Source organism: Haliotis rubra, unplaced genomic scaffold (assembly GCF_003918875.1).
Source record: "Haliotis rubra isolate DU_JTF1 unplaced genomic scaffold, ASM391887v1 Scf300, whole genome shotgun sequence".
NCBI classification, from domain to species: Eukaryota; Metazoa; Mollusca; class Gastropoda; order Lepetellida; family Haliotidae; genus Haliotis; species Haliotis rubra.
This window is the reverse complement of record NW_025766970.1, coordinates 524,901-550,116: the sequence shown is the minus strand read 5'-3', so window position 1 is coordinate 550,116 and position 25,216 is coordinate 524,901. Positions and strand designations below refer to the sequence as shown.

Below are 25,216 nucleotides of genomic sequence, written 5' to 3'. Positions count from 1 at the left end.
AACCAGGCAGGCGACAGACAGGAGATGAAATCGTCTCCTGCATCAGCCCATCTGACACTCCACTGATGCAATTGCTGTTCCTGTTTCAGACTTCCTAAAGCTTTCTATAGTTCATAACCAGGACAGTACTGTGATATTCTGGGCCAGCCAACCTTCACATCTGTGGTGTGACCTTGAGGAGCGTGGCAACTCGAGACAGACAGCATAGCAGCACAGACGGTGTAAAGAACACCAGCCACCTGAAGCAACTCAATCACATTACCAGCAGTATACCAGCAGGTATGTTCGCTCATGCCTGCTACACATTGTATAATACATGGTGCATGTTAACAGCTGAAATGTATAATATGAAATGTTACGCAATAAGAATTTCCAGGAAATATTAGCAGATATGGTAATGAAACCAATTGTTATCAAGGACTTATAGGTGTACCCAAATATTCACTGCCAAGTCTGCAGAACAATTCTTCAAATATTCCCAATTTTAATGATTAATTCATGTTATAACTGAGAAGTAGTTGTATGGAAGGGGTAATATCTAGTTCACTGACAACAGAACCTATGAAGAGGAATAAGATTTAATGGTTAGTTTAATATCATTGCATTTTATGCAATCTCATAATGCACTGTTAAAATACATCTGTATTTCTAATTTTAATTGAAATAACACTTTCAGGGGCACTAAGTTTTGAGTAAGAAGTAAATCCATGTCCATAGAATGTAATATGGAGAAATTGAGATATGTTTAATTGATTAGCAAGTCTGGATGAGCTCTGTTACATGTATGTGCGTGGAAAACGATAACTAGCTACCTGCTCTGAGATGTAATTAAGGTGCGGCATTAAGCAATGTTCACTCTGTCACTGAACTTGTAACACAATGTGCCACAGAGAGATATTTGTCATATTGTCTAGGACTACATTTTATGGGGTCTTTGAATGTTACTTGTCGGGAATGTTGTTTTTTGTCCAGATTTGTTATGCTCTATGCATGAGAAGTGAAATGTTGTGTTATTTTAGTCACAGTGTGGTAAGTGTAGCATTTGCTTATTGCTCCGTTGACATAACCGTGCGGCAATGTCAGATGTTTCTATTACATGTTGTTGGAATGTTTAGGAGTAAGTACTTGAGATATTTTGAGCAGGGCAAAGTTGGGTTCAACTCTGTCACACCAGACATAGGCCACGTGATACTGTATCTATGGGTACACCGCGTGTGCACACACATGCAGATTTAACTAATGCTGTGTTATCAGGGTTATACAGAGCTGCAGCTCTCACAAGGCACACATGAAGCTATAATGCAGATGTCACACAGGGCTGTTAGCTATGGTTAACAATATGAACAGGGATGAATTTTCTGTGGATCCGCAGAATTCTGCAGATTTGATTGCACTGGGGTCACTGGATCTGGCATAGGGACCTACGACCCCCAAGACCCCACTGGCTCATTTTCCTCTTGTTTTCACTTTACCTGTTCTCATCCCTGTATGACATAAGCCATGTTAATCTGTACTGCCAGTTTTACAAATGACATAGTCAGCTATACTTTATGTACTACAAAGGCCATGATAAGCTGTACTTTAGATACAACATAGGCTGAGTTAAGCTATATTGCAGGTACACTATAGGCCATTTTAAGATATGCCTCAGATATGACAGGTGAAGCTTATTGTACTTCAAATGCAACATATGCCATTGTTAAGCTGTACTTAAGATAGACTGGGATGGTCATGCATATTTTAGACCTAACATGGACCATGATTTCTAACACTTCAGATATAACACAGATTATATTTTACCATACTTCAGATGCAGGTTACGCCAGGTTAAACCATGCTTCATATATATATCATGGCCAGGGTCCACTCAATATATGCACCATATGTTGTGTTACACTGTTCTTCAGATTTGCCTTTGCCAGGTTATAATGATACTTTCATGCTCAATGTAAAATGTTATAACCATATTTGTAGGTCAGACCCTAGCAATGTAACATCCATACTGGTAGATTTGACGCTGACAATGCTAATTATAATAACACTGGTATGTCTGACATTAGCCATGTTATAACAATACTAGTAGGAATGACATTAGCATGTTATAACCACCATGCTGACAGGTCTGACATTAGCAATGTTATAACTGTGCTAGTATAAGACTGATATTAGCCATGTTAACACCAATATACTGGCAAGTCTGACATTAGCCATTTTATTACCAGACTGACATTAGCAATAATATAACCATAAACCATAGTGGCAGGACTGACATTAGCCATAATATAACCATACTGGCAGGTCTTACATATTAGCTACATTATAACCAGACTGGCAGGTCTGACATTAGCCATGTTATAACCATAATGGCAGGTCTGACATTAGCCATGACATAACCATACTGGCAGGTCTTACATATTAGCTACATGTTATGTTATAACCATATTGGCAGACCCAACATTACCAATGTTATAACCATATTGGCAGGCCTGACATTAGCAATGTTATAACCATAATGACAGGACTGACATTAGCCATAATATAACCATACTGGCAGGTCTTACATATTAGCTACATTATAACCAGACTGGCAGGTCTGACATTAGCCATGTTATAACCATATTGACAGACCTGACATTACCAGTGTTATAACCATATTGGCAGGCCTGACATTAGCAATTTTATAACCATAATGACAGGTCTTACATATTAGCTACATTATAACCAGACTGGCAGGTCTGACATTAGCCATGTTATAACCACATTGGCAGGTCTGAAATTTACCATGTTATAACCATACTGGCAGGTCTGACATTATCAATGTTATAACTATACTGGCAGGTCTGACTTGGTCCATGTTGTAACAATGTCTTGTGTTTATGTTGCAGGGCGGGTCAAGGCATGAGGTGTGTGGCAGGGAAGGTCCCGGGCATCCCTGAGGCATGTGGCTTGTACGACCCACTGTACGAGAGCGATGCTTGTGGAGTGGGATTTATTGTCAATATTGATGGTCTGCGTTCACACAGGGTAGGTGGATTGTTGCAATGTTGATAAGATAAGGTTGCAGGGTGGGCTTGCTGTTACCACTGAACTGTCGTTGCTTGTTTCCTGATGGAGACTTAGTTATACCAGAGTATATAATGACTCCGTGTTGTGTCATCACAAGAAGGTAGAGTAGGTTGGAATGAGAAAATACACCACTTCTGACTGGTGCTTGTTACAGATACTCTTCCAAAATACTGGTTCTAATGATGTCTGGGAAAGATTACTTTCTATTTTGTTTGGCATGTCCTGATAAAACTATATTTTGTTTACACTGCTAGCATGTTTTAGGTATGTACAAAGTATACCCATCCTGATGCAGTGGTGCTTGATGACTACCTTTACATTCTTGTAGCACAGGAATCCTAAATGTTGTACGAGCTGCCTTATGTTCCTGCTCAGAGCATCTACAGACATAGATTACTTTGATCTGTCTTGATGAAGATAGTATGATCCTGAATCCCATGAAGAGCGTATGATCCTGAATCCCATGAAGAGTGTATGATCCTGAAACCCATGAATAGTGTATGATCCAGAATCCCATGTAGAGCATATGATCCTCAATCCCATGTAGAGCGTATGATCCTGAATCACATGTAGAGTGTATGATCCTGAATCCCATGATCCTCAATCCCATGTAGAGCGTATGATCCTGAATCCCATGTAGAGTGTATGATCCTGAATCCCATGTAGAGTGTTTGATCCTGAATCCCATGAAGAGTGCATGATCCTGAATCCCATGTAGAGCATATGATCCTAAAACCCACGAAGAGCGTATGATCCTGAATCCCATGTAGAGCGTATGATCCTGAATCCCATGTAGAGCGTATGATCCTGAATCCCATGTAGAGCGTATGATCCTGAATCCCATGTAGAGCGTATGATCCTGAATCCCATGTAGAGCATATGATCCTGAATCCCATGTAGAGTGTATGATCCTGAATCCCATGAAGAGCGTATGATCCTGAATTCCATGTAGAGCGTATGATCCTGAATCCCATGTAGAGCGTATGATCCTGAATCCCATGTAGAGCGTATGATCCTGAATCCCGTGTACAGCGTATGATCCTGAATCCCATGAAAAGCGCATCATCCTGAATCCCATGTAGAGCATATGATCCTGAATCCCACGTAGAGCGTATGATCCTGAATTCCATGTAGAGCGTATGATCCTGAATCCCATGTAGAGTGTATGATCCTGAATCCCATGTACAGAGTAGGATCCTGAATCCCATTAATACCAAATGATCCAGAATCCCATGAAGAGAGTATGATCCTGAATCACATGAAGACTGTTTGATCCTGAATCCCATGTAGAGCATAGGATCCTGAATCCCATGTGGAGAATCCATGAATCCTGAATCCCATGTAAAGTGTATGATCCTGAATCCCATGTTGAAAGTATGATCCTGAATCCCATAAAGAGAGTATGATCCTGAATCCCATGTGGAGTGTATGATCCTGAATCACATGAAGACTGTTTGATCCTGAATCCCATGTAGAGTGTATGATCCTGAATCCCATGTAGAAGAGTAGAAGCTGATCCTGAATCCCATGAAGACCCATGTAGAGTGCATGATCCTGAATCCCATGTAGAGTGTATGATCCTGAATCACATGTGGAGTATATGATCCTGAATCCCATGTAGAGTGTATGATCCTGAATCCCATGTAGAGAGTATGATCCTGAATCCCATGAAGAGTGTATGATCCTGAATCCCATGTAGAGATCCTGAATCCCATGTAGAGCATATGATCCTGAATCCCATGTAAAGTGTATAGATCCTGAATCCCATCCCATGTTGAAAGTATGATCCTGAATCCCATGTAGAGTATGATCCTGAATCCCATGTAAGTGTAGATCCTGAATCCCATGATATGATCCTGAATCCCATGTAGAGTGTATGATCCTGAATCCCATGTAGAGTGTATGATCCTGAATCCCATGTAGGAGAATCCCATGTCCTGAATCCCATGATCCCTGAATCCCATGTAAAGAGTATGATCCCAAATCATGTGAGGAGCGTATGATCCTGAATCCCATGAAGGGTGTATGGTCCCAAATCCCATGAAGAGTGTATGATCCTAAATCCCATGAAAATTGTATGATCCTGAATCCCATGAAGAGTGTAGGATCCTGAATCCCATGAAGAGCATATGATCCTGAATCCTATGTAGAGTGTAGGATCCTGAATCCCATGTTTGGGGTAGGATCCTGAATCCCATGTAGGGGATTGGATCCTAATAACCATGTAGAGTGTAGGATCCTGAATCGAAGAACTATGGAGGAATAAGATGCTTGATTGGCATTTTAGAAGATGATATTTGATGAACATAGAGATTTTTTCTGGGTTACATCTTCTTTTTATTCTCGAGTACAACGTTTCAGGGCTTGTTATGGCCCCATCATCAGGTAAAAGTTCAACTCTATGAAATATGATATCTAACACATATATATACGTGTGTTCATCATCATAGATAAAGCGATGGAATAAATTACCAACCTTGAAACTACTGGAGACAGAAACCAAACATCTGTTGTGGCATCTGTATACCTGGTAGTGACCACCCTACATGCTGTGGCATGTTGAATAGCATTCAGTAAAATTGCATTGCATATTGCATATTTGAGAAACCAAACCTAAATATGACCAGTGTTGGTTTTATAGCAATAATATTCTCACAAACATGTACATGTTAAGCATCAACACCTGCCTCATCTCCACGTCAACAGCACCAAAACCTACCGATTCTGTAAACTGTTCCTGGAATAGTTTATCATCTGTCCACACACTGTGGTTCCGAGACCTGAGGTTAGCTACGCAAGACGGTGTCATCCGGTAATCACTGTCCTACTGCTTGTTACATCTCTTCAAGCTCTAACAAGGCTGTGTACGCTCTGTATTATCTTGATTAAATCAGCTCTCTTTTATTAAATGGACCTTGCATCGGAGGAAGTATTTTGCAACTGTAATCGTGGTAATGGGAGGTCTAAGTGTGAAATAATCATTGTCTGCGTCATGCTTGTGTCATGGCTGCTGGAAATATTCACAACAGACTGACTTAGGATTTGGGTAGATTTAACATTTTTAAAATTTATTTTTTGACAATTAATACATTATTTAATGGAATATGTTGCTTCTTAAATATTTTAAATTTTTATCTGATAAAATGTTTTGTTGGGTTATGTCAACATATTTACTTAGCTAATTTAAATCAGAACACAGATTATATATTGTTTCTGCAAGTAAAGCAGTGTAATTTCTTTTCACAATGCACTTTTACACTGACTAAAGGAGGAAATGATAAAACTAGGAATCTGTTTGATGCAGTAAGTTTTTTGCTTTGGCTCTGTAAATATTTGATAGTGAGCACCCGGATTTCAAGTAAGATTTTAACAGACCGTTAACTGTCCTGCACTCAGTGACACAGGATGCTCTACCCTAACATGACCAGGTAGTTATATGTGAAGGACATCTTTTGTAAAGGAATGTGTCACCCTGTGAAGTACAGCAGCTAACTGGTATATATACACACATGTTGAAGGTCATGGTTCAGTGGAGGTCAGAGTTTAACCATGGGGGACTGGTATATACACACATGTTGAAGGTCATGGTTCAGTGGAGGTCAGAGTTTAACCATGTCATGGTTCAGTGGAGGTCAGAGTTTAACCATGGGGACTGATACACACATACCTGTTGAAGGTCCCTGGTTCAGTGGGGGTCAGAGTTTAACCAAGGGGGACTGATACACACATACCTGTTGAAGGTCCCTGGTTCAGTGGGGGTCAGAGTTTAACCATGGGGACTGATACACACATACCTGTTGAAGGTCCCTGGTTCAGTGGGGGTCAGAGTTTAACTATGGGGACTGATCTGAATTGAAAAGCTGTAATGGATACATTAGAAAGGGGTCACTGAGTGTGAGATACGTTTGCAAGGAACTGACTATAAAGTGGACAGTTGCTGAGCTGAACAAATATTTTCTTAAGGAACAAGAACAATTGTTCCTGATGGACAGAACCAGTAAGTTGCAGCCTGTTTCTGTTGGGTCAATTTCTCATTTGTCTGAGGACACATGATTCATAATTCCTCTGACAGCTGTCATGCTTTATCTCTGTGTTCATTCTTACTTAACACATAATTGTTTTTTTTCCTGCATGTTGAACATGTTTCCTGGCATATGATGCAATGTCGACCATAGGACGTGTATCCCAGCATGAAGTACAGCAAGTCTGGCACCTCAGCAGTCCCATAGTCCCATGTCTCACAGTCCCTCAACCACATTATTTTACCTACCGCCTAGCCCTCTGCAATGCTAAAGCCCTAAATGAAGCAAGTCTAGATTACCCCAGGTTCCTGAATCTCCCAATTGACTGGGGCTCCTTTTCAATTTATATGGGTTTACTTGTTAATATCAAAGTTATATAGGAGCTAAGGGTTAGTCTAGTAGTCCCAGTCAGGACTACCAAAGAAAACTTTCCTACTGTGCAGAAAAATGCAGAAAAGCCCACATTAATCGTGGAAATAGCAACATAAACATAATACCTCGCTACTGAAACAGTAGCCCGGCTCATTACAGAGTTCACCAATCACCATTTATTTATCATTACTTGTGAGCAAAGTATTCCAACAAACAAACATCAGATAATCAAATACTTCCAACTGCCACAAAACAGTTGTTCCATTATGCTGTTACCATGTATTGTTGTCATGTGTTGCCATGTATTGTTGTCATGTGTTACCATGTATTGTTGTCATGTGTTGCCATGTATTGTTGTCATGTGTTGCCATGTATTGTTGTCATGTGTTGCGATGTATTCATGCCATGTAATGCTGCCATTCAATCTCAGTGATTGTGCTGACTCTTCATAAAGCATTTGAACATGTGCTAATTTCATTAACTGATCATGCTGATTCAGTAATGATTTGTTAACACAACAAACATGGAGTTTTTGTACATAAAACCGTATAATGAGTGTTTGATTGAAATAACATTCTAAATTGTGTAGATAATTAGAACTGTTACTGGGTATATAAATGACTGGCTTTGTCCACCTGTTTCACTCACTCACTCACTCACACCGCCTCCGTGGTGTAGTGGTTAGAGCGTCCGCCCGGAGAGCGGAAGGTCGCGGGTTCGATCCCCGGCTGCGTCATACCAAAAGACGTTAAAATATGGTACTTGTTGGTCCCTGCCTGGCTCTCGGCATTAATGGGTACATCAAGGATTGGTCGGCTCGGAGTCAGTATAATGTGCTTCACTGCGGCATGGTATCTCAGTGGGCTAGCACTATAAACCCAGCTTCAGTCTGGGCTAGTACAAGCAGCCGCACATACACATACACGCACATGCACGTCGTCATATGAGCGAAATATTCTCAAGCACGACGTTAAACCCAAATTCACCTCACCTCACCTCACTCACTCACTCACAAGACACCTCACAAGACAAATCCCTAATCATTCTTGGCCTATCTGACAAGCAGACATTATACAATGTACTGAGTATGGCTCATTTTACAGCATCTGGTAGAGAATGTATGTTTCAACAGTTGACGTAGGCGGGTTGTTGGACTTTGGAATAAACTTTTCTCTTATATCATTCCTGCGTATCACATACTAATAAAACATGAAATCATCCTCAATCTCCACTAATTGACAGGTTTCATGGATATTCTTCTCTAAACCTGAAGAAGATGAACATGACGCAAGTTTTGACTATAAATAGCCTTCAACCTTTGTTTAAAGAGCATTGGAACAAATTAGTGTCTCAAACATCTCAGGAAATGCACAAACATGAATAACTACATGAAAATAATCATCTCACATAGGACACCGAATTCATTTTACCAGTCTCATCAATACAGTTCAGGAGTGTATAGCATTTATCTTGGAGACCCAATCCCAAGAAAGTTTCAATAGCATTTTGTCATTCAGAGTTGACATAACAAGACACTTCTTGATGTTAACTAGCAGTGAGTATATTTTAGAACTGACATGACATCTTTTGGTATGAAGTAAATATAACATTTTCTCTATCACTACTTCCATTAACAAAAGCCATTTGTGAATTCTATGATTGCACAAGAAAATATTTTGAACAGAAACTTTGCAATATAAATAAATTATTATCAACCATGAAAGGTTTTCAGAGAAAACCAGCTAGGTATTCTGAAAAAGGATTTTTCTCAGCCAAACAATCTCTCAGCTACTTTGATTTTCTATAGTTTAAGGAAAATGTTTTCCTGTCACATTAAGAACAGATTACTGTTCTTACTGACAGTGTATCCTATTTATACCATGATGAAATCATTCTAATACTCCAGAAATACTTCAATATACAAAATTCTATGGAACAAAAATTCTAAATAAGGTGCAAGAATTTTGCCTGATAGACCTAGAACTTATTCCATCAGCATATTTACCAGCTTTCAGATTTTGGTTTATCATTAAATAGCATGTGCTTGCAAAAATAACAAATCTGTGAGTATGTACATATTTAAGATAAGTGAACCAGATATCTGGTGAGATGGAGTAACTGGATGTATTACACTATATCACACTTGCTAGTGTATTCAGAAATCATTATTGTCTCCATATTTAGGTGTGACTTCATATTGTGTGACAGTCAATATTGTAGCCATTCTTTGTGTTTTCAGCTCTTTTTGTACTTTGATTTCATATTAAGATAAAAGTGTAAATTGACATCACAATTATATCTATGTCTGCCCATGGTTAAACTCTGGCCACAATGTATTTAGAATTATATTTTCTAGATTTTAGATTAGTACAGTGTATATGAAAGCAAGGCAGTGTTACCTTCAATGCTTGTAGCTACAGTAACATATTGTCCTGCTTTTACACCACATTGAATGAAATATCATGCAGCACTTCCAAGAGCAGTATCAATATTACCTTCTAGTAACTAATAATTCTTTGAACATTTCCTTAGCAGCATTTCAGTATAAATAGTTTTGATATCTTCAGTCTTATCTTCAGTGAGTCTGTCTCCAAATGTTACTAGGATTGAATAACAAATGTGTACGTAGTTCCCTTACTGGGTAGACAAGCTGAAGGTATCTTGGGATCTCTGTGGAACAGATATGTGATCAGATGTTTGTAATGCAATAAATGATACAACAGTCTATGTGAATATAATACTTTAGTCATATTAATAAGTCGTATGTGTGATTAGATCTCCCATTAACAATATGGATGCCAAATATCATACACGGATCTAGCTGACTGTCACTTTATCCAAGATTGTCAAGGACATCACATGTACAAAAATAATGCACTTCATGGTTGCTTATATAATGAAACTGATTTCCAGTCCTAGCATTGAATCAACCCAAAAAATACCTTTGCACGAATACCCACAATCATGAAGAATATTAGTAAGTTATGCTGCTCAAGCATGTCAGTTCCACTCTCTGCACTGTCAGCATTTCTACAGGATACTCTCATCGTTTAATATTACCTTATGTACATTTTCATGTAGAAACTAAATTATATTCTCTTTTTATGAAAACGATTTGAATAATGATGCATATATGAAAAAAATGGCATAATTTCCTGAGTAGGAGTACATTCATCATAATATTTATAAATAATCTTGAAATGTTGATCGAAAATGATTGCATTAGTAAATGTCAATGTAGTATTCTGTTTTGTGAATGTTTTTTCGTTGATTTTTTAAACATTTAACGAGTCAGCATGTTTATGATCATACTTTGTAATATAGAACTATTTATATAAATGTGGTGGTGATATTTAAGACTTAGTCTTCTAGTTCTGCTTTTGTATGTATGATACAGAAAGATAAGTGTTACCATCTCCTCTGGCAGTGTTTGAGGAACATATTACTGTGTTACTATCTACGTACCTGTATACCTTTCCATGTCATTTTTATCATTTCTCCGTTAGGACTTTAACAAACATTAAGGCAAACCCTTATTGCCATATCATAGCTTGTTGAAAATATAAAAGTATGGTAAAAGGTACTGGAATCAATATTAATTTGTGTAGAGCCTATGTGGTCTATTTTCGCACTCATACGTCAGTGTTGCTATTACCGATGTTTACGAAGACTGCTGTATTTAGCAAGCAGTGTTAGACATCATCAGCAACGTCTTTGACGAAGCTGTGACTATTTCAAGACATGTTATCCTTAGTTGTTGATATCTGGTGAACACATGCTTCAGGATATGTGGTATTGTTCTAGTTGCACCAATCTTGATGTAAATGTTGCTGTAAAACATCATCCGAGAATCTCAACTGACTATAGGGAGACAGAGGTTTCCGGCTTTATGTTTGAAGCAGATGAACTTCACTAAGTCCTCTCTTCTGCTTCAGCTCAGGATTGATTTTTCAGTGGGAGTTGATGTTGTTATGACAAGCTATTTATAAAAACCTTTATGCCCCAAAGGAATTACATTTCATAATGCTGAAGACTGTCAAACCTCTCCAGTTAACAGAGACAGATATTCTTAGTAGTGTTATGGTAAGGTGAAATAACCCACCAGCTGGGACTGACTGGATGTAGATGGCAAGATCTCTTACTGCGCAAAGCAATGCAAGAAGTATTCTTTGATATAAAATCCTGGTAAAAGAGGAAACATGAAACAGATATGACAAAACAGCCTCAATGAATGATGAAACAGAAAAAATCTTTAGTTTTGGGAGTCTCATTATCCCTCCAGAAGTACACTGATGTCAAGGCAGCATTGTCATTTGATACAGCTGATATCAAAGTCAGATAAGGCTTCTGTGTTCCTTAACCAGAGTTGAGAAAAACAGTATGTTCACTCTCATTCTGGGTGATTGCAACCCAGATTTACTTTGGCAGTTTTGCTATAATTCATTTGTCTTGTAACTTAAGTGGATAAATGTGTTATTGTTGATTGGTGCTGTGTATGGTACAACACCCATATCACACAATACATTGTAGCATATCAAGTATCATGGCAGATATCGCCGTGCTATGTGCCTATAACTCCTGTCTCAATTGTTACAAGCGATTTAGAAGTAAAAAAACAAAGTGTCAATATGTTTTTGTGTGAATAAACTAGATATGTCTTGATCACTCCATGAACCGATTAATTTAGGATTAGTTTTTTATGTTATTGAACATTAATGTGTTTTAAAATACTTTACTAGAGGAGAAACCAAGTAGATATTGGCAACTCACACTATATCCAACGGTGGAACCAAGAACAGACTGTCAACACGCCATGTTGTTTCTGGAACCAAGAACAGACTGTCAACATGCCATGTTTCTGGAACCAAGAACAGACTGTCAACATGCCATGATGTTTCTGGAACCAAGAACAGACCGTCAACACGCCATGTCCTTTCAGGAACTAAGAACAGACTGTCAACACGCCATGTCCTTTCAGGAACCAAGAACAGACTGTCAACACGCCATGTCCTTTCAGGAACCAAGAACAGACTGTCAACATGCCATGTTGTTTCTGGAACCAAGAACAGACTGTCAACATGCCATGTCCTTTCTGGAACCAAGAACAGACTGTCAACACCATGCCATGTCGCTTCTTTCAGGAACCAAGAACAGACTGAACACGCCATGTCAAACCAAGAACAGACTGTCGCAGACATGTCCTTTTTCAGGAACCAAGAACAGACCGACAACACGCCATGTCCTTTCAGGAACCAAGAACAGACTGTCAACACGCCATGTCCTTTCTGGAACCAAGAACAGACTGTCAACACGCCATGTCCTTTGAGGAACCAAGAACAGACTGTAAACATGCCATGTCCTTTCAGAAACCAAGAACAGACTGTAAACACGCCATGTCCTTTCTGAAACCAAGAACAGACTGTAAACATGCCATGTCCTTTCTGGAACCAAGAACAGACTGTCAACATGCCATGTCCTTTGAGGAACCAAGAACAGACTGTCAACATGCCATGTCCTTTGAGAAACCAAGAACAGACTGTAAACATGCCATGTCCTTTCAGAAACCAAGAACAGACTATTAACACGCCATGTCCTTTCTGAAACCAAGAACAGACTGTAAACATGCCATGTCCTTTCTGGAACCAAGAACAGACTATCAACACGCCATGTCCTTTCTGAAACCAAGAACAGACTGTCAACATGCCATGTCCTTTGAGGAACCAAGAACAGACTGTCAACACACACCATGTCCTACTGAGTGCAGATCCAAAAATGGCATGTTTGGCTGATAAAGAAGAATGTCACTGTTTTGTTTGAAAAAATGCAGGTTTTTAATTTACTTTCACTGCAAACATAGAAGTCTTGTTTTCTGTTTTAAGATATAATTAGCCTGTGAAGCTCTTCAACTTCAGGTCTGTGACCTGAGACACACTGACCTAGTCTGCTGTAGATAATGTGTGCCCTATATCTATGGGACCCTATGTGCAGAGATTTAGCACTGCAACACAACAAGTCCTACATGTTATAAACAGGACACCAGTTTATTTTTATGCAAAGGCCTGGAAAGAAATGTTTCTTTTCTCTCTGCTAATAGGGTCATGGAATTTATGAAGGACCATTGCTTACAAAAGATTAAGTTAGGTAGAGTCAATAAACTGAAATTACAAACATAACATTTTAAAGGAAAATAAGTTAAAGCCAATGCACTTACTGTAACTTTTCAGATGACTTACATAATTAAGGGATTGCAGTAAAATATCTTCTTTCAAAAATAAATATCAGTTGCAGTCTGAACAATATAGTAATGCAATAGAACTTCATGAAGTGCTCTCTCTTTCAAGGTTTTTGTCATTGTTATTATCTTACTGATGTTTGCCTTCTCTTTTCAACAAGTCCTAATCAAGCATGAAACCATTATTCCTACATCACAGCACAAAGTCTGGAGGGTAAGCGCCAATCTGATAAGTCCCTCGTGCTGTAATCATAGCAAGTTCTGTTCCACCAAGTCGGCCACTGGTCCCAATACAAATCATAGCTTAGACACTAGAGAACAAACTCCTACACACCAAGCTGATCTTTAACTGATTTGTACGGACATGACTTGAATTTGTATGAGGTAATGTGATGTCTTCCCTTGTGGTGCGAGAAAGCAGTACTGACGCTGCTTCACATGGAGATTGACGAGAGTCCCCCTACTTGGGGGGAAGGCTGCTTAGCTGCAGGCTGCTTGACCTATGATCAGTATTAGTGTATGGTAATGTTCAGGGAATGGTGGAGTAGCTTAGTGGTAAGGGTGTTTGCTTGTTGAACCGAATGGTTGGGTCTTCTTTTGGTATAAGTACATTCTTTTGCAAATAAAATATTTGCTTCATTTGCGATTCAATGTGTGATTGAAGTGGTTTCAACAAGAATCAACAATCATGTAATGGTGTTATGTGCTGTCTGTCTTCTACAGTTGTAATATAGGTATACCAAGGAATTTCTTTTGTCCATCCATCCATCTAGCCATCCTTCAAAGACATTTTTGTTCAACTTCAACTGACAACTGAAAACTTTAAACTTGAAAACTGGTGGTTGGATTGTTTTCAAATTTTGGGATCACCCTCCATATCTTTCGGAGAGGTGAGCTGATATTTGAAATGTATCGAGAATTATCACAAATTACATCTCTTGAACTCGGGGAAAAGTACCACATCAAATTTGTCCAACCAGTAACTATACAACTATTTAATGGATTTTCTTCTCAAATTTGAGTAATGGCATCTTTGTTTATAGTATAGGCACAGTGCAAAGATTGATACAACTCATGTATTTTTGTTCAGAATAATCATTGTTAATTGTTTTTCTGCTGAAGTTGGCAGCCACAGTCTGGGGTACTAGTGAGCCTTGCACACATTTTTTTACTTGTTGCATTGTTTTCAATGCCATTTGATTGTTTTTGATAGAAAACAGTGGAATACTGTAAGATAATGTGCAGATTCTGCCTTGGAACAGCCTACCATCTAACTATTGCTTGTAAGCATATTGGATCCTGGAGATGAGATCTTCCTACACACTTACCCACAATTTAGCATACCAGTAGACTTACAGAAGCTATAACACTAACATTGCTTTGTGTACGTAGAACCAGAGAGTCTGGTTCAGTGACTGCTGGCTGCATGTCGGTATGGTTAAGATGGAAGAGTGTAATATTTCTTGAATCTATTGCCAAAGTTTCATCATACAGATTAGGTTTCTCTTCTAAAAACACCTCACAGAAAACCTTATCTTCAGAAAGTTAATTCAAAATGAGAGGAAAGTGTGTATCATCCTCATTGTAATGCGTCTTGTTACAAAAGAAGTTTTGTCTTTGAGAAAATCTGTCATTGAGTATTGTTTTTCACATGATAGAGTGGTTCCAGAGTCCTTTGCTACATGGTGCTGTGGGATTAAAGTTGGCCTGATAGGCGGCTAGTGGATTATATAAAACTTGCCCATAATATTATTGCAATGAGAGTTTGACATTTAGGAAATTGACACATTCATATCAATCAGGCCAGAAAGTTGAAACAAGATCCACTGTCTACAAAACAAATTAAGCACTGTCAGTCTAAATCATGACTGAAGTGTTCAATACCATCTTCACTTCTTCAGCTATTCTTATGACTGATGGTTCACAGAGTTGTGATGGTGATTTGGCCAATAGTTCTCTCTTGACCTGGCTAGGTCGTAAAGGGAATTATAGGGATATGGATAGGTCCATGATAACAGAAAGATTGGCATGGAGAAAACCTGTGTGTATCAATGTGATCAAAGACGCAGCCTTAGGGTGTTAAAGACCACTTTTGGGATGACTGATGATCGAAACTTTGTCCAGTCTGTCTAAGTTTCCATCACTGGTAGAATTATGGCCACCATTCTTCATTGATCTGATCGGAACTGCTTGATTTGTCTCAACTGGGATTCTAATATCGCCTTGAGTGAGGTGTGTGTTTGAAGGAAACAAATTAAGTTTTGCCAGCACCTTCTCCCAGTTCCATTCATTAAAGAACGTTTTGACAAACTGCCAATGTGGATGAAGGCCCTGTCCTGTGGGCAAGTTGTGCTGCCGGCAGTGGGGGAGATACAATAACGATCACAACAAGTAGAATTCAATTACTGGGAGTGCTGTATGAGAAGACAGGGACTTTCTCAACACCTTTGAGTTAGGAAGCACTCTGCCCTTTACTTGGGCATGCAGTAGCCATGGATACCTAGTCTGGAAATAGTTGGGGTCATACATGTCACTGCCACAAAGTCAAATGCCCTCTAACTTCTTATTGTCATTTTTAAAAGCATTGTTTTGCTCACTCCTGTCTCTTGTGTAACGCAAGTTCTGTTAAAGTTTCCTTAAATATTCATTTTTTTCACCTTTGTTTACCTGTTCAGTGGAATGTGTGGACTGATGAAACAAATCTTAGCATTTCCCTGGTTAGGTTTTGAGTGACCTTCATTCAAGGTGACTCAAGGTCATCTATTGATTTGTCTGTTTGAGCACCTTGCATTTTCTTGGTTTATTTATAACGACTGTAAGCAGTGCTAAGGTGATTGAAGGTGCATCATAGAAGAAAGGAGATGACTATTATGCCATACCTGTATCATGCCATACCTGTATCATGTCATACCTGTATCATGCCATACCTGTATCATGTCATACCTGTATCATGTCATACCTGCATCATGCCATACCTGCATCATGCCATACCTGCATCATGACATACCTGCATCATGACATACCTGTATCATGTCATACCTGGACACGGGATCAGCTGGTCAGGCTCACTGACTTGGTTGACACATAATGTCATCATATCCCAATGGTGTAGATGCTCATGCTGTTGATCACTGGGTTATCTGGTCCCGACTCGATTTTTCCATATAGCTGAATTGTTAAACTAACAAACCTGGACAATTTCATCCATTTGCAGTATGTTCAGGCTGCAATTATGACGTATTGTTCAGGCATTGGAATGTCATAGGCATGTTCCTGAAACTCAGGCACCTAAATGAACTGTAGATATAAACTCATGTTTGTATCATGGTGAACATGTTAGAGGTTAAGATTATGTTCATGCTTGTTTTAGTATTGTATTAGTAACTTGCCATCATGGGAAACGTGATGTACTTGTATGAGTGACGTATCAGTTCTTGTCTTAGACTGATCGTTTAGATTAGGGAATGTAAAATAGGTCCTGAGACTGTGTGCTGACATCACAAACCTTCTTAATCTTTATGTTTGAAATACTAGTATAAGTCATGTTTTCATTTTCTGTTGAAAAAAACAAAGAATTAGAAAACCCAATATTGTTTAGTGATATGTAAGGTAAAACGGCACTGCTGATTTGCAGGGAAAGTCTGAAATCTTTGTACAACATAGAAGAAATGAAATGTTTTATTCACCGAACATTTTGACTGAGGTATCACAGTTGGCAACCAACAAGTTAGCAGAATAAAACAGTTTGGACTCTGTGGAATGGTTTTATATAAGCTATTCAGAGTTAAGAGCAGGATGAGGTTGCTGGTTTAGGATGGTTGACAAATGCCTTCCTCCCTGATGACCAGGAGTGGTTCACTACATGGGTGGATGTGTGAGACTCCATCTCGGTGTTCCCTGGGTGACCTGTAGCTGGTGTGTCAAGTTACGATCAATAATCTGGATGCAGATGAGGCATAAAGGAGATCAGCGACTATCGTGAAGTTTCAAATGTACAACACTTAGTGCTTGCTGCATTATATTGTTCTGTACCAGCAGAGATTGTTTGAATCATCATAATGTTTACACTATCACAGTATTCTCTGGCTTCTGTAAATGTTTAGCTTTATGAAACCAGGGCAACAGATGATTTCTTTCTTAGAACACTGTTGGGGATATTGATTAAATGGATTATTCATGTAAATGTAAGAAGTTAAAAGTTGCTTCTTCATCAGAACAAATCCAACCCAGCAGATAGGAAATGTCTTGTGCTTGTGAAGCATTCTGTAATGATGGTGTGGTCTTTGTCACGTTTGTAGTGAGGATGTTGCTGGTGCAGGATGCACAAAACTGAATTATTATTGTGAACACATTAAAAAAATTTGTTTAGGTGAATTGGGCCATAATTACCCATTGTGATGGAATGAAATGAGGAGGGAATGTGGTTTGATACAATAGAGTGAGTGAGTGTGGTTTGATACAATAGGGTGAGTGAGTGTGGTTTGATACAATAGAGTGAGTGAGTGTGATTTGATACAATAGAGTGAGTGAGTGTGATTTTATACAATAGAGTGAGTGAGTGTGGTTTGATACAATAGAGTGAGTGAGTGTGGTTTGATACAATAGAACATCACGTGTGAGTGAGTGTGATTTGATACAATAGAGTGAGTGAGTGTGGTTTGATACAATAGAGTGAGATACAATGAGGTGAGTGTGATTTGATACAATAGAGTGAGTGAGTGTGGAGTTTGATACAATAGAGTGAGTGAGTGTGGTTTGATACAATAGAGTGAGTGAGTGTGATTTGATACAATAGGAGTGAGTGATGACAATAGAGTTGAGTGCGTGTGAGTGTGGTTTGATACAATAGAGTGAGTGAGAGTGTGATTTAGATAGTGAATAGAGTGAGTGATACAATAGAGGAGTGAGTGTGTGGATACAATAGAGTGATACAATAGAGTGAGTGAGTGTGGTTTGATACAATAGAGTGAGTGAGTGTGATTTGATACAATAGAGTGAGTGAATGTGGTTTTTGATACAATAGAGTGAGTGAGTGTGATTTGATACAATAGAGTGAGTGAGTGTGGTTTGATACAATAGAGTGAGTGAATGTGGTTTGATACAATAGAGTGAGTGAGTGTGATTTGATACAATAGAGTGAGTGAGTGTGGTTTGATACAATAGAGTGAGTGAGTGTGATTTGATACAATAGAGTGAGTGAGTGTGATTTGATACAATAGAGTGAGTGAGTGTGATTTGATACAATAGAGTGAGTGAGTGTGATTTGATACAATAGAGTGAGTGAGTGTGGTTTGATACAATAGAGTGAGTGAGTGTGATTTGATACAATAGAGTGAGTGAGTGTGGTTTGATACAATAGAGTGAGTGAGTGTGGTTTGATACAATAGAGTGAGTGAGTGTGATTTGATACAATAGAGTGAGTGAGTGTGGTTTGATACAATAGAGTGAGTGAGTGTGGTTTGATACAATAGAGTGAGTGAGTGTGAGTGTGGATTTGATACAATAGAGTGAGTGAGTGTGGTTTGATACAATAGAGTGAGTGAGTGTGATTTGATACAATAGAGTGAGTGAGTGTGGTTTGATACAATAGAGTGAGTGAGTGTGGTTTGATACAATAGAGTGAGTGAGTGTGGTTTGATACAATAGAGTGAGTGAGTGTGATTTGATACAATAGAGTGAGTGAGTGTGGTTTGATACAATAGAGTGAGTGAGTGTGGTTTGATACAATAGAGTGAGTGAGTGTGGTTTTAGGCAGCTTTTGACAATATTTCAGCAATATCATGGACACCAGAAATGCTTCACACATAATACCTATGTTGGGAATCAAACCCGTGTCTTCCACATGACGAGCTAATGCTTTACCCTCTAAGCTACCCCACAGCCCCTGATGCAGTAGAAGTAGTAGTCTGTAGAGAACTTTGTATCATGTAGTCAGTTGTAACACAGGAGTCACTCGTATTAGTGATGACCCTGATAGCATTGTGACCACCCAATCCTCATGTTGGTCCAATTTTTGTTTGTGTAGGCTGAAGGCAGATGGAAAGCATTGCAAGAAGTCAAATATGAGACAACTACATGCACTCAGTTTCCCCTTTGTCTTGAACTACACTGTCATGTAATGTGGTTGTATGAGAACAGAAATCAGGGGCGGATGCAGAGGTGGGGTGCGCACCTCCCTCATGACGTCATGATTTATGTGCAACCCCACTTCTCCAAAATCCTGGATCCGCCCTGGAAATACATAAAGGTTTATTGCCTACATAAAGAAATACACTTGTGTGTTTTATATTGCAGGTGTTGCAAGATGCGCAGATTATGCTGCAGCGGATGGAGCACCGAGGTGGGTGCAGTTGTGACAACGATACCGGTGACGGAGCAGGGGTGCTGACAGGGATCCCACACAAGCTGTATGCCCGTGTCCTCAGGTGAGACACACGTTTGTACATGGGTGCTCGATAACTGAAGGATACTCTCCGGAGACATTTATAACTGGTTTATGTAGGCAGTGATTTGTAGCAGAGGTAAGAGGCGACTAACGGGATCGGGTGGTCAGTTTCGCTGACTTGGTTGACACATGTCATCGGTTCCCAATTGCGCAGATCGATGCTCATGCTGTTAATCACTGGATTGTCTGGTCCAGACTCGATTATTTACAGACCGCCGCCATATAGCTGGGATATTGCGGAGTGCGGCGTAAAACTAAACTCACTCACTCAGTGTAGCAGAGTGTTCTAGAAGCGGATAAGTGACAGAGATAATGCTAGTCATAACTCATAGTGCCCTTAATGGATTTAGATTACTTTTTCTCTAAGATGAATAAAATTCCATATCATCACTTGGTTGAAAAAATGGGTTAAATGGTTGGTTGGCCATAAAAGAGTAGTGCAGAAAAGAGTGCAGATGTTAATTATATATTTTAAGGTTTGCTTTTGGAATTCTGGATGGTCCTGTTAACTGTGTTGATGCAGTTTGCTCATGTGTGAAATGCTGCTGGTTGACGTTTTCATCTCCCAGTTTGTGATGTTTTTTAAAAGTTGGACTTTCAGAACAGTGTCAGCAGGTTTTATGAAATGGTTGACAGTTATCACAGTCGGTCTGCTTTCCCACATTGTCACATGCTGTGACAAAATGAAACTATGGTTAACAAACTTGCGTTAATACCAATTCCTGCGCTTTATGTCAATGCACTGCAAATTATTGAAGGTGTAGATCTTATTATCATGGCCTGTGTGAACCTGACATTGACTGAAGTTGGCTGCTAGATTGATATATATGCAGCTTAACAGTCACATGATGTCAGTGTTGAATGACTTTATTCAGTAGGGCTAGAACTCACTATTGGTCTCATGTTAGTCTCCCTGTACAACCTTTTCTCGAAGGTTTGGGAGCTCAGGGGGTGTCTGGAACAAGAAACCTCCTTACTCTGTTGCATCAACACAAAGTCATTGGTGTGATGAGAAACACGTAAATGAAAAGGCACCTTCATGCATGGCCACATGTTTTTTCCATCTGTATGTAGATAGTATTAAAGGCCTCTGTACCCTTTTCTTCCCAAGTGTGTATACAGCAACACACACCTACATTCCTACATACCCATTTGCCAGCACTCATCCTAAGCCACGTACATGCAGCTATGGTCTATCTGACAGAGCCGCATCAAACATAGCTCAAAACTCAGGAGCAAATCTACACTTCTTTGGCCTGTCTAGAGTCCTTCCAAAAAAGGCAATGTGAATTCTGAAGGCTCTTTATGTTCCAGTAACTTCAGTTGTAATGAACTCAAGGCAGTACTAATTTTAGTCTGTTGTTACCTTGGTCCATTATATGCATCAAGAATAAATATATAGCTAGTGTCTGGGACGGATAAAACAGTTTATTATTAGTGTGTCCATTATACATGTAGTTACTGTATATACTTCCAACAACTGAAGGGCAGTGGGGTAGCCTAGTGGTTAAAGCGTTGGCTCATCACGCCGAAGACCCAGGTTCGAATCCCCACATGGGTACAATGTGTGAAGCCCATTTCTGGTGTCCCCCTGCCGTGATGTTGCTGGAATATTGCTAAAAGCGGCGTAAAACCAAACTCAGTCAGTCAGTCAGTCAAACAACTGAAAACCAAAATGTTAATGTATTTACATTGAGAGACTGCGTTAGTCTGACATGCCGGTACTCATCACCATTATCGCCCGACGATCGGTAGGTTGGCTGTAATTCACCAACAACATCCTCATACATGTGTTACGCAGTCATTTGTCACTGTAAACATAATCACTATTGTTTTAGATGGCTTGGTAGCTAATGTGTCATCATATGGATGCAAGCAATTACTTGCTACTATGGAACCCGAGCTAATGCTTCTACCTGGTGTGATGCTATGGCAAGGAAGGATTGATTATAGCATTACTACATCTTCCCAGCTATCAGTGGTGTCAAATGAGTGGGCAGACACACGCAGATGATGTTCCTCGGGGATTTACTGGCAGGGGCTGCTTGAAGAAGAGCTGGGGAAGAGTCTGTCACATGCTTTGAGGCGTCTCGATACCATGATGCTAAATAGATCGGTGTGGGTGTGTGTGGGTGTCAGGTTTTCAAAGTGCTCACTATAGATCTAGTACACACCATTCAAACATAAATATTCACTCACTGAAGTATTTGTTTAGTTCGTATTAGGATTAAAACTTGAAAATTTTATTTTTTTATTTATAATGTCATTTCCTAAAAATTTAGATGACCTTAATATCATAATAAACAGCGAGGTGCCATAGTTGATGTTCCTTGATCTTCCCTCTTGAATGAATCAACTTAATTCTTGCAAATCCTCTGTTATAAATACTGTAGTTTGGTGATCTTCACATACAAATTAATCTTCAGAATTTTCAACTGAAGTCCTCTTCACCGCCACACAGCAAGTTGTCAAGAGAATATTACTGCCCATCAGCCTCCCCCGCAGCTTGCAAAGGTGTGAAAAACCTCACCTCTTTCCTGTGTGTGCTCGAGTCAGTTTGGTTAAGTAGTCCTGCCAAGACTCATGCCAGGTGATAGCCAGCATCAGTGTTTTCCATCAATACAGAATTTCAATGGCTCAAATATATACGTTCCATTTGCCTGCGGTTGATGAGGTTGTATCCAGCTTTGAAAAGTGGAAAATGTAATGGCAATAAATTTTTATGCTCTAGCAGTGAAGAAAGCAATAAAAAATTGCACTTCATCACATCATAATGTTAGTAAACAAGCAGGTTAAGTTTGTCACGCATAATTTCCATGGGTCATGTGTTCTGTCGTAATCTTTTGTAAGACCTGAAGTATTGTGTAAGGGTAGATTAGCTTACTGTCTGAATATACAATGTATTTTATGTTGATAGAAACAAATAATTTTATTTAAATTGAAAAGAAACCCCCATTTAGCTGGGAGTATCAGAACCTGAGGAAGTTAGACTTTCTTCATTAAGGCTTTAGCTTTGCAGAAAGGGCTGGGCAGAAGGGAAAATAAGGGGGTTCTTGGACTGTGAGTCAGCCAACTGTGAGTGTTTTTTATACTGTTATATAAGGCAGTGGTTTAGATGGTAACTCTTTGTACTAGAAACAATCTGAGTTTGGTCAGGACTTATCAGATCCTCAGTTCTGGTATTTGTCTCTGCAGTTGTCTCCCTAATGGAGTCTGTTGTCATGGTGGCATGTGATGTCATGCGATGTCATGCAGTATATTGGGATGTGTCATCACATTGCCGGGTACCATCAGTCTGTCAACAACTGGGAGAGTTCACGGACATTGATCATACTATGGAAGATTACAGTCAACACCATGTCTGTCCACAGTGTTTCATGTCCCCATATTCATATGTTTCATGTATATATCCCACAAAATGCCACAGATTTATCACCCAGTGTGGGGCGGTGGGGTAGCCTAGTGGTTAAAGCGTTGGCTCGTCACGCCGAAGACCCGGGTTCGAATCCCCACATGGGTACAATGTGTGAAGCCCATTTCTGGTGTCCCCCGCCGTGATGTTGCTGGAATATTGCTAAAAGCGGCGTAAAACTAAACTCAGTCAGTCAGTATCACCCAGTGTGATCAGCTAGCAAACATGTTCCACATGTCAGTGTGAAGTGTTCTCACAGAAGGGATTATAGGCATGTATTCAGTGGGAGATCAATGCCTGTGACAATGGGCTGTAGTTTGTACCCTGCCAGTCCACCAGGTGTTCAGGCTGTGTCCTGTACACAAGAGGAAATACTTGCACACTGATATGTTCTTGCTGCTGAGTTTCAAGGAAACACACTTGTAAACTTTAATTTGTCATACAGACCCTGAAACAAATATACCCAGTGCAGCCCATGAAAGCCTGGATTGTATGGCCAGTCTAGATTACCACAGTTCTCAAAATGAAGGATGTCTTTGGGCTCCTTTTATTATGTTTTCTGAATATATCTTAGAAACTGTTTTTACTGTAAAATATGTTCAGTGACTAGATGTTAATCTAGCCTCTGTGCTGATGGCTGTGAACTGATCATATGTCCCGTTAAACTACACAAAAACATCACCTTGTTCTAAAAAGCATTAAAGAATAATTGTATCTCATACTTAGAATATGCCATATGAACGCTGACAGGCTGACTCCTAGGTGTTCTGTGTTTGCAGATGTCTACCTAGCCTAACAGATACTTCATGTATTTCTAATTTATAAAGAAACTGGGCCCCTAGTGCCCCAGGTCAAACTGCTCTCGGCAGGGTTCTGTAATGAATCATGCAGTGTGAGAAGGGGTCCCCAGTGACTGCAGCTCCTCAGGCTGCCTCCCACTGCAATACTGAGTTACAAAAACCTGCAGGACTGGTGAAGAATTACCTGTAGTGGGACAAAGTTCAGGTGACACAAATGTAACAGCCTATGCCATGTTGGGGCTGCAGAACAAGGGGTGACAGAGGCTGTGTGATGTCAGTAACACCGGTGTAGTGCTGTACAGTCGGGTGTGGTGCCGTACATCGGAGTCAGGTGTAGTGCCGTACATCGGGGTCGGGTGCAGTGCGGTACATTGGTGTCGGGTGCAGTGCGGTACATTGGGGTCGGGTGCAGTGCGGTACATCGGGGTAGGGTGTGGTGCCTTACATCGGAATCGGGTGCAGTGCCGTACATCGGGGTCGGGTGCAGTGCCGTACATCGGGGTCGGGTGCAGTGCCGTACATCGTGTCGGGTGCAGTGCCGTACATCGGGTCGGGTGCAGTGCCGTTACATCGGTCGGGTGCAGTGCCGCATCGGGTCGGGTGCAGTGCCGTACATCGGGTCGGATGCAGTGCCGTACATCGTGTCGGGTGTAGTGCCGTACATCGGGTCGGGTGCAGTGCCGTGCATACATCGGGTCGGGTGCAGTGCCGTGCCGTGCCGTACATCGGGTACATCGGGTGCAGTGCCGTACATCGGGTCAGTGCAGTGCGATACATCGGGTCGGGTACATCGGGTCGGGGGGTAGTGCCGTACACATCGGGTCGGGGTGCAGTCGCGTACATCGGGTCGGGTGCAGTCGCGGTACA

General features: G+C 40.1%; 1 protein-coding gene across 1 annotated transcript in view; it reads left to right on the top strand.

Annotated features, from left to right (window-relative positions):
- LOC124282667 (glutamate synthase [NADH]-like) overlaps window positions 1-25,216 on the top strand; it is a 99,082-nt gene that overhangs the window by 5,748 nt on the left and 68,118 nt on the right. The window contains 3 exon segments of the mRNA XM_046718692.1: window positions 90-279; window positions 2,886-3,024; window positions 19,987-20,117. Of these exon segments, the coding sequence (XP_046574648.1) occupies window positions 2,899-3,024; window positions 19,987-20,117 (257 nt within the window). The 5' untranslated portion in view covers window positions 90-279; window positions 2,886-2,898.